General features: G+C 34.2%; 1 protein-coding gene across 1 annotated transcript; it reads left to right on the top strand.

Moving 5' to 3' along the window:
- The first annotated feature begins 1,113 nt into the window (after nt 1–1,113).
- On the top strand, nt 1,114–7,507 carry LOC127875982 (transmembrane protein 272-like). The gene is made up of 4 exons (XM_052420769.1): nt 1,114–1,204; nt 5,406–5,580; nt 6,439–6,498; nt 6,846–7,507. The coding sequence occupies exons 1-4, from the start codon at nt 1,148–1,150 to the stop codon at nt 7,265–7,267; spliced, it is 714 nt and encodes a 237-aa protein (XP_052276729.1). The 5' UTR covers nt 1,114–1,147; the 3' UTR covers nt 7,268–7,507.
- Nucleotides 7,508–11,689: the final 4,182 nt, after the last annotated feature.

Here is an 11,689-nt window from a genome sequence, read left to right as displayed (position 1 = left end):
GATCAAACTTTATCTTTGCGTCAGGATTACTTGTCAGATTTGTTTTAAATTTTTATATAACAAACACAATTAAATATTAAATAACAGTAATCTGCTCATTTAGCAACACGATTAAGCAGTCGTTATAAAAGCATTATGAAATGAAAAGAAAAAATACTTTTACTGTCATATTAAATGTGCATTTTACCAGTGTAGTGAGAATTTCTCTAGCATGAGATTTGCAAGATTTGATCTACATTAGCATGTCTTATAACGTGAAATTACAGGTACGAATGGTTTACAATTAAATAACATATGATCTGATGAATTTGCAAGGTATTTAGTCGTGGCCAATGCGCTTGAGTTCTGTATGTCGAATTTATATAAACGGAGCTATGTATCCATCACATTATAGAAGTTCCAACCAACAAAATAACATGATTATGTTAGAAAGACCTTTCGTTGACAGTATTTCGTTAACCGTGGGTATTTTATTTTAAAACGCGTAAATTTTAATTTTAACTATTTCCTGGCTGTGTAAAATAGCACCAATAACTGCGATAATACCTCCGTTGAAACTAGCGCCCATGTCATACTCAGTCTTTGGAAGATGGCTGCGTGATTGTATTGCTGGAACCAGAGGCTTCCTATAAAGACTCGCATTTAAATGAGCCAACATTTAAGCTACGCTCGCATGTCCGGATGGCGACTTCTGGTTATTGGAATACTCGACTGGAAGAGAGAGCCGCCACAGATTTATCTGTCGATTTCATGCGATGGTTATCACAAGTTGAATCTCATAAATAATCTGCGATGAAAGCGTGCACGATCATGTGTGTGAACCTGAAATTGTATTCGTATGCATATATTTACGGAGGTACAATGGTCGACGTGCATATGTGTTCAAAATATAGTAGGGATTCATGAAATAAATTAAACGATCACGTCGAATCAAACAACAACAATTAAAATTATTGTTTTCACAAAGCGCCCGTGACTACAAATACAGACATTGCGAATGTCGCTTGTAACAAGAAAAGGCACTTTGGTGAGAAAGTATCGGGGTTCGGTACACGGATCAGCGCGACGGCACGGACGAAGGTCCACAATACCCGGAAGTCTGGACTACGGGAACACCAGGTGTGGACTGCCCGCTCGATCATTTAGCATGAAGAATAGAAACGAGAATGGCAATAAGAAACTCAGCTTTGCAGACGTTGTTTTGGTACGTGGCCAATTAGGGAAGTTATTTAACTAACGTAATCTAAATTACACAATGATTGATTAACACTTTCAAAGAATATCTTAAAAAAACACGTTTAAATATAAATGTTTTCAAGAATAATGCGAAACATTACAATCAACATATATTAAAACAATATATCAAATGATAAAGCAAATATTTATAGTCAAAAGAATAATGTATATCATTACGTATATATGCTCTTGTAGCAGTTTTGTAACCGATGACGTGTGTACCGGCTTTGTTTTCGTGTTTCATATTATGCAAACAGATCATCTGTATTAATCTGATTGTTTTAGAGGATGAACATTAGGTAAGCAAAAAGCAGTGTTTATACGGGGTCTATTTGCAATAACGACATGCTTATTAGGCACTTAATTGAGAATATCCAAATTGATAAAAGATTAAAGCGAGTCATAGTCGTAGAAGTAAATGTTTTCTTGGAGCATTATTATAAATATATATTTCAAATACTTTCATTCTTAATAACTTGAATCGTAAAAGCATTGTGTGTTATTAAGTCATTCATTATTTCTGTCGAATTGTATCAGGGTGAAAAACCCGTCTTCAAGGACATTTGGTATTAATTACTGAGCTCTTTCCTTTTAAAAACAACCTTTAATATTGAATTTAGTTTATTAGTTTTCTTTGCCCATTATTCTTCTTTGAGTCATTCCGCTCTGATTGCAATTTTTACATCAATTTAGCGACGCTGCCTCGGGACTACTTTGGCAGCAAAGCAAATGAGCAAAGCTCAGAACAGTTTAGCAAGATGTCGCCCTCCGGGAACATGTGTCGCACGCGAAATTACTCCTAGAATGCAATTTATATCCCACATCAGCATAGCCACAATTTGATATTGCGAAACGAAACCATTAGCAGAATGTACTTCCATAAAGAATTTAATCCAGATACTCGGCCAAGATTGTGGAAGGGAGCAAGGCAGTGAAATGTTTTAATTTTGTTTAGGCGAAAAATAGCAGCGTTATTTATTTGCATTATTTATAAAAAATACAACTGTATAAACTTGTAGATCGTTCGTTACTTGAAAAAAAACTTACACGTAATCATACGCTAACAATAACATTCTCCAACATCACGCATGAAGGTCTTGTGATGTGGCTCATTTTGCAATATTGCTCGTAAGAGTGACATTGACATTGATCATACGGACTTTTAAATATAAATCAACTGGTCTCTGATCTATACTAGCATTTTTGTGTATGATGCTATAAAGTATATGACCGTATATGAGAAGAAGCACACACCAGCACAGTTACATTTTTTACGTATCACTTGTCGACATGACCTCGCCAAATGTCTTTAGTCAAACGCAACTTGAAAACAAACGAACATGTTATATAAACTGCTGTACACCCAATGCAAAATGATTACTAATAAGCTTGATTCATTATAATGTATACTTTTATTATTTTCTTAATTGATGTCTGTAAAGTCTACAGCAACGTTTTTTTAAAGATTTTGTGTTAAACTATAACTATTTGATGACATATGATCATGTCAAGCATTACATATAAACTATATGTGGAATGTATTCGATACCATAAATTGCATCTTAAACAAATTCGATGATATATCAATATTAAATCAAACAGTAGCAAGATCAATCAATCTAAACAGTTACTATAATCGAACGTGCCTGAAATAAGTATTCATACCTCATGGCCGTTTATCACCTGCGCCACCTCTTTTTGGAGATGCATTTATAAACGCGCCAATAATACTTCAGAGGTCGCACCAATGGCCGGACTTTTTAACAAAACGACGGCGAAATCAATAGTGTTTTAGGTTCAATATGTTTGTCCAAGAATTTGCTTTAGTTAAAAAACGGGCAATATTGCGAGATTAAGCGAAAATTAATTTAGCTAAAAAGTTACAGAAACATACGATCATAACCCGTTTAAAAATGTAAGGACCTTTGTAGGTTGCGACATAGTGGAGATTTAAAACGTTTTATATAAAGCGACACTATAAAATCATTGGTGGGGTAATATTGATATCATATTAAACGGCCTTATGTTTGCTGTGGTACTTGATTAATACGTGAGACGCACGTGCGGTAATAGCTTGTGTACAACTTATTTGCTTATTTTACAATCGACAAATCTGCAATCGTCTTATTCCACATCCGGCTTTTATGTTAACTATTAGATGTGTTTGGCATCCTTTATTGCCACGGATTATCGAACCATAGGTGGTCCTTATAGATAGCGATAGCGGTCTAAATGTGGCATACTGGTTATTGTTAAAAATAGACTGGAAAGCTTTCAACGCCCTGTAACAGGCGGTTAAAAGACGCGATCAATAGACCTCTCTTGTCGCGGACTGCTGTCACATAATTGGATAATCTAATTTACGAGTTTGTGCACGGTGTCAAAAACAACATTATAATAGTTATCGTCCATACAATAACACGGCTAATGTAAGAGACATTGATTGATAATAAGTACAGGGTCCTTTCTTTCGCGGCTAAATTTTAGCTGTGTGTTTTGTGGCTCGAACATATATTGGCGACTATTCATTTAAGTATATATTGCCAGATTATGTTTCATTAGCAATTTGCCATCATGTATGAAGACATTATAACATTTTCAGAAATGAAAGAATTTGTACTTTATGTGATCTTAACGATTTAGAAGACGAATATCACTTTTTACTTAGATGTCCATTTTATTTAGAAGAAATATCCAAATTATATTTTAATACATATGAAAACACTATTCAATAAGACAAAATATGCATACATTTTTGAAGCTCTTAAATAGTAATAATAAATGTACCCTTCGGAAGTAATCAATTTACTGTAGTACATGCTTTAAGAAAAGAAATAATTTTATTTTTGTTTAACTCAACGTTAATAATGGTTATTTATTTACCGTTTGATATGAAATGAATGTACTGTGTTTTTATCTGTTGACGCCGATGTTTGTTAACATTTTCATTGTTTTATGAAATGATTATGAAATGAATGTGATTTTTTTGCTGTTTTCTCTGTTCTTATCTTATATATTTGTTCATATATAGTTGAGTATGAATACTCAATTCAGTGTGTACATAAACACACAACACTCACGAGTACTCTATTATCTTTATTTCTATATTTTTTCACGCATGTATGAATGTTTTATATTGATCACGATGGGCTGTAACATGCCTAAGTGAATAAAATATTTGTTCTCTTCTGTTCTGTATGTAAATGTAGTGCTGCATGATAGTCAATAGTCGAATTTTATAGCACATTAATGAGTAGTAAATCGACTTAAAATCACTAAATTTCTCGCTTTAAACCTGCATAATAGGTATATCAGACTGATGGTACATGTTCCGTTTCGAAGATCGATTCTTTATGTGACAGGAAGAATCACTGTTAAGTATCAGCATATCATCAAGAATAATCTGAATTCACACGCGTACCTATATTGCTCACGTTCATCTACATCAGTGTGCGTTTGATTACCATCCACCGTTAACCCCCCATTGTTGTACATAGAAAAAAATATGTACGTCAGAGTTCGAGCCAATCAGCTATATAAGGCTTACTTATGACGACTAATGCTTTGATCAAGTATTGCATGTATACAACAATTTACAATATGGATGTATATAGGATTAGTATATGTATATAGGATGAGATGATCGATAGTATATATAAATATATTCAGATTTGTGACGATCTTGAAATCCATCTTCGAAGTGTCCTTAAGAATTTGAGAAATAAAAATAGCCCGGCTATAAAGTAAAAGCTTGGAAATCACGTGTTCACAATTGTAATTGGATATACTTTAAGGCATAAACAGCCGTGTCTATTCCGCAATTTGAGAGTTCTTGTTATTGATATATTGTTTTAAAGCATTGTATCAAATGTGAGCATTGAATTAAATGACGTGGATACAGACAGAACTAAAATTCAATCTTTATAACTGTTATATTTCTAAATGCAATATACAATGAAGATTAATGTCAAGTATTAAACACATACCGGCATAGTTTTCCCAAAAAGTAAACGATTTGCACACTTTTTATGCATTTGGCATAGGACGCTAACGACTACCGATGGCTGTTTTTCGGAAAACTTCTAAGGCAGCGGGTACGATGAAAGATAATGTAGTTGACGTTAATATGATTGAAACTTGGATTACCCCAATGATGTTTGTATTTTCAGTCGTTTGACGATCAGCGTCACTTGGTGCAGACGACTATGAGTTGGGATACCCGCCATTGCGAAGAATCCATGCCCGAGTATGGAGCCTTTCTCTACCAGATCAGAGAAGCTGGCAAAGAGTCGGCGAACTGCGTCGACCTCACCTGCAAAACGACCGACATACTGTGCAACACGTGTAAGTGCAGACGACATGTTTATGAAACTCTCTTTAAACACCTGAGTGTTTTATGTAACACCGTTTCAACAAAGCTGAAACGAATGGCGAATGTTACAATAATATATCATTATGTAAATGGGGCAATAGGAATTGAATTTCATTTTAAGCCATTTATTGGAAACATGGACATATGCACTCGATATAAATTGGCTTTATCGGTAGGGCAATCCTATGTTTGTTGTTATACTTTCAACGAATCGTTTGTGTATGTATTACTCCTAAAATAATCAATCATGCATTACTTTCATCAACATATAAAGCCACTGTAATGTTTTATCCGGAATTTTCAAATTCGTTTGCAGTTCCTACATGCTAATTGGAATACATTAAAAGTCATTATGCTACAAACGTTTGACCCTATTTAATCATAAATACATACAAAAATACCCTTAACATATAGTATCGTGGTGAAAACTTTCAAAACGAAGCACTCTACAACACAATAGACAGTACAATAGGGAAAAACAGCTGCTATATACAATTGAACATATTCACTCTTTATTGGAAAATGGTACTGTTTCTTTAAATAATGTTACACGAAGCTTTTAAGCACCACAACACTAAGATACAATGGTATATGCAAGTGTCTATCTTTGCCTTCTTGTGAAGTTATTATTTAGTTTCCAGTTCGTCTTAAAACTACACAAACATGAATAAAACATATGTCACCGCATTAAACCGATCAACTATAATGATTACATATCAAGAGGTATTTTAGAATTTTCCTGGAGCTAACGCATACTGACATTACTATTATGAAAATTAAATTATCTACAACGTTAAGTTTGAACTTTCCATGCGTTGTTTGTTTTGCAGTGTTTGTCACGTTGTTCATAGGCGTGTCCCTTGCGTTACCGGTTGCGATGGTTTCCATTGGTGAGTGACGGCGTAATATCGTGTACTTTGTTTGCAAAAACAATATACGATGAATTTACAAGGCATGTTGTCATCAACAAAGTACACATCTGTTTAAAAAAACTTTCAATGAACATAATAAGAGTACATGGAATGTGTTTTTTAAATAATTTTTCGCCATGCATATGTGTTTGAACAAAGGGGATTTAGTTTTGCTCTTAAAACGGTTTATATAATGGGAAAAATGGTAAACTATAGCAGTGTTATGGCCCAAACTTGATTAATTATATACTCAGTGTATCAACTACAGTACAAAACAGTACGTTATCTCATTTTTAGTATAAAGAGTTCCCTTTTCATTATTACAGGCGTGAAGTACCTGGAAGACTGCCCCAAGGAGCCCCGCATCCCTGTGTATCTGCTTGTTGGCGGCTGTTTCGGCGTCATCAAACTGCTGTCCTCTCTCTGGCGCAACATCCAGACGCGCCGATACCATGACGTTATCTTTGACGACCCGGATGCAGACGGTGCCTTCAATAGTTCAACCTATCGCACTATGGACACGCTGTTGTTCTTGTTCTTGTTTGGTTGGCAGATTGCGGGCACGTTTTGGACATTTAACATCTGGACGCCTCATTTTGAACAGCTCCTGTACGAGCCGAGCAACTGGTGTGATAAGACGGTGTACATGTTCACCGTGTACCAGTTGTTTACGTGCTACGTTGTCATAGCGGCGTTCGTGTTGGTGCTTGGAACAATCCTGTTTTTACAGAAGTGTTGTTGCAGCTAATGCAGACACATACTGAAGTGTAATTGTTTAAGATAATTATTGACATTTTGTACATTGACGTATTTTCTATCCCTATACTTATACGGTCCGGTGTGTTATTGTATATATATTCGATGCTAGCATTCTGGTGCTATTTTGTATAATATCCATAGGAACATTCTTTTTAAGGTGAATGCAAAGAGAAATTGAAGAAAGTATTCACCTTTACGTTAATCTTGCGTTGGTTAAATTTCTAAAAAAAGCACTTTAATTGATCCGCTGTAACAGAAAGTGTACCTATATGTTCTTGCATACAATCATATATTTATTTTAATGTTTAATGTGATATTTATGTATATAGGGTACCAAAAGGTTATTCTGTAATCATTTAACAGACCAAATAACTATATTGTTCTATTTTATTCGTTTTTAGTTGACAGCAACAACTTTTGTTGCATTAAGTAGATCTATTTGTATGATAATTTATCTTTCTGATAGATTATATTAAATATTGAATGTTGAATATATATTACTCAAATACTACAGTATTTACAACTGCCACAATATCGTTTAGCGCCATTCCATTTATAATGCCTGTTTACCCTTATTAATTGTGTTGTCATTTTATGTTGGTTGTGAACATATTAATTCGCATTCAACTTTAGCCGACTGTGTAAAGCCATTATGCATCTGTGTACATCACACATATATCAGAGAGTGAAGTTGTTTTATAGTGTATGACCTCATAGTGTACAAACCTGATATAATCTTAAGATTCCTTGATAATATGTAGTACCTTAAACAGCCTGTCAATGTTGCGGATAAGTCTTGCCCTTTGTTATAATAATGTTCATAAATTGTATTCGTCTTTGTGTTAAAATGTTTATTCTCAACAGTGCTTTGCTCCTCTGCTGCAGTAATATGTGAATCATCTGTTGTGTGGATCATCTGTTGTGTTTCCAAGCTTATGGCTAAAACAGTGAACGTGAAACTGCCTATTGCATTGTATTATGTACGTAGACTTAAGACAAATATTACGTAAGTTATCTTAATTTCTTTTATCATTTTGAAGTGTAACAGTGTCATTTATTTAGATAACTATTACTGTTATCTTGTATTGTGACAGAGATGAAGTGCGTTCATTTTCTTGATTAAACGATACAATAGTGCTTAATAAGCTTTTGTTAAAAATATGTGTGAAATGAATTGTATTGCAAAAGCATTAAATAAACTGTGGTGTCCGGCTCATGTCTTTAGAATTCCAACGATGGTGTACCTTTTCACCAATTTCTAAGGTTAATCCTGGCCTTTGATCTCAAGCAACATGATTGCCGTGTTTTTCATTGTTATTGCTTTTATTGTTTTGTTGTTGCAGGACCATTCAAAACTTGTCTCTTTTAGGCAACGAATTGTCCATTCGTTATGTGTATGTTTAGTAAAGATATATCGTGGAAATAAATATAAAATCATGTTTATGCAAATTCTTGTTTATTATTATAAGGTTAAGTACTATTAATAACAGTATTTTTGTTGATAATGTAGTGGGATTTCTCGACGAATAAATATCAACAAAAATCGCAATGAAACAGATGAAATACGGACTGTTAGTGCTTGAACACAACAGAACTACAGTGCTATGAAAAACCTGCTATATAGTTCCAATAATACTGTTTCTACCATCTGAAACGTAGATAAATAACAAACTAGAATATATGTTCAGAAGAAATGAAACCGAAACCAGAATTTCAAAGAAATTAGAATTTTACACCATTATCAATAAAATTCTTTTATACATTTAAAAAGCAATACACACATAGAAACAATTGTGTGCATATTTGTTTACTCGACTCATAGACACATTTTTTGCATGCGATCGGAGTAATATATTGTGTACAACTTTTTTTCTGAGGTGTTGTACTCTAATTCTTGTAATGAGAATAAAACTATGATTTGAAAAACCAGCCGAAAGGTGGTCACCTGAGAATAGCAGCCACCTGCGCACAACAGTCTCTTTTGCCCATTCTCTCGACTGGCTGCCAGAGCTCCAGTTAAGGGCCGTACAGCCGTAAATATGGCTTTTTCATGAAGGTTTACGCATTTATGTTAATAAAAAGGACATACAATTACCACTTTAATGTCCCTTTTACGCATTTACGAAAAAACGCTGGCCGTACCGATACGTCCGCGTCAGCGCGGCGTGATTTGTTGGTGTCTAACCTAACGGCGCTTTTCGTTAATTTAAATTACCGAAAGGTTGAAGAGTGGATTCCGATAATCGTATTATCGTCTGTTCTGTCGCGAGAAATCAGTTAACTCGTAAACCCGTCAAAAACAATATGTCTGCGCGCAAGGGAAGGCCGGCTAAACCGAAATCGGTTGAAAAAACACTGTGTTGTCATATAATGGCTACATACGGTCGTCTAACCATCCTGACATTCAATCTCTAAACCCAGAAAAAGTCATTGTCGCCCCGATATTAAAAGATGTGATTGCATCGGTGGCTAAAAACGTTAGTAAACACGATGGGAAACGGATCCAGACAAAAACTTAGGAAGATTGGAAAAACAAATATGACTGGCTTGTCACAGAGAAAATAGAAGACGCTTTACGCTTAAATTGTGAAAATTTCTATGCCAACTTTGACAGTTAACTGCTAAAGCAATGATTCTTTTGAGATGAGACAGTAACATTCGTGTTCATTTACTAAGCTTACTAGTTAGCTTGTGTTTTCTTGTCAAGAAAAATGGAGAAATAGTATTATGTCATGAGTTGTCATGCATGTGTAGTTGTATTTGCATCATATTTCTGAAATGAAAAGTTAATAAAGTAACTGTTAAAGAAGCTAAATATATATATTATAATTGCTGCAAATGTTTCTGTAAAGTCAGTTATACACCCTTCAATATCCAAGATCAAAGGTAGTACTGTACTACCTGTATTTTTAGATATGGTAGTACAGGTACTAATTGATTTTCAGCGTTACTCCTTTTCTTTCTGTCAGTGGCAGTACCGTTACTAATTTCACAAATCCTTATATGGAACGCTGCCGGCTGCTGTTCGCTGGTTGGACTGAATATAATATGTAAATTGTTATTTTTAAATCAAAGGTATCCGAGACTTTCGGGCTTATACCAAGCCGGCTGTCTATCAAATCAAACAAAAAGATCAGTCGCATGCAATGCTTTGATATAAAACCATCTTATACACAAGTAAAACAAACAAACTGCTGTATGGGTGTATTTAAAATAACTTTCGAAACTTTGAAAAGCAGTTAAAAACCTTAAATCTATGTACACATACAATGCAGTTGAAAGTACCTCTGTCTCATAATAACATGACACCTGTTCAAAGATAGCAGCACACAGTTAAAAAAAGAAATTAAATAATGCAGTCATTGATTTGATTTCACATTGCCGGAATTTATAATGCCTCTTCTGACAACCATGTAAGAATTTAACAATACATCCATGATACTGGTATTTTACAATATAAAACGGTAAATGCCGTCGATTAAAGTTTCGTTTTTTTAAAACAAAAAAAATAGGACATCGTTGTTATACCTTTTATCCGCATGATAATGTTTAATACAAAATACACGAAACTGTACGATATTCATAGAGCCGTATAGCATTTATGTTTATATTGCCTTGTTTACGTCGGATCCGATTCATGCTGATTGATAAACATAAAGACAATGGTGGAGCTTTTATTTTCTTGGACCACTCCAAGCGCGCCACGAAAGGTAAATATTAGTGCAAGAGAAAAGCGGGCCAGAATAATTATAAAACTTAATCGCCCTGCTTATAATGAAAACATTACATTTGCATATTTGCTTCCGCGATCAGCCAGTACACAATTCCAGATAAGGTTTTACGGCCTTTCCAGCAAAAGCATTTACATGTTTAAAATTAAGTTGCGTGCCATTTTGTAAAGTTTTTTTTGCGTGTTCTTGTGCTCCTTCGAAAACATAGTTGAGCCAATAGCTAGCTTGGATGTTATTATAACCAAATGATTATGTTTTGCCAATGAATACAAGCAATTACAATACACATGCAAGTATTATATGTATATTTTGGTAATTATATTGATATTGTGGATATATATGGGATCTGCAAATACTTGTCAAAATATATTAATTATGACAAGGCTTGTGTTCATTTTATCGTTAAATCTTGTTGACTGGTTTCATTTACAAGAAGATAACTTGCATGATATTCACTTGTAGAAAACCCGTTATTTTGTATATAAAACGTTTGAGTTTGATATTTACTTGAATCAAACAATGGTTTAGAACGTTGGTAAAACTTTCAAAAACAACACAATCTATATTTTTCCATTTTATTTTGTTAAATATATGTATTAACAGAACCTTTACATTTAGAATAGATGTTAGAAAAAGAAGCTTATAAACAAAAACACTGACTTGGGTTCGAACTCGAGACC

Source organism: Dreissena polymorpha, chromosome 4 (genome assembly GCF_020536995.1).
Source record: "Dreissena polymorpha isolate Duluth1 chromosome 4, UMN_Dpol_1.0, whole genome shotgun sequence".
Classification (NCBI taxonomy): Eukaryota; Metazoa; Mollusca; class Bivalvia; order Myida; family Dreissenidae; genus Dreissena; species Dreissena polymorpha.
The sequence above is the reverse complement of the archived record's forward strand: the minus strand, read 5'-3'. Positions and strand labels throughout refer to the sequence as shown.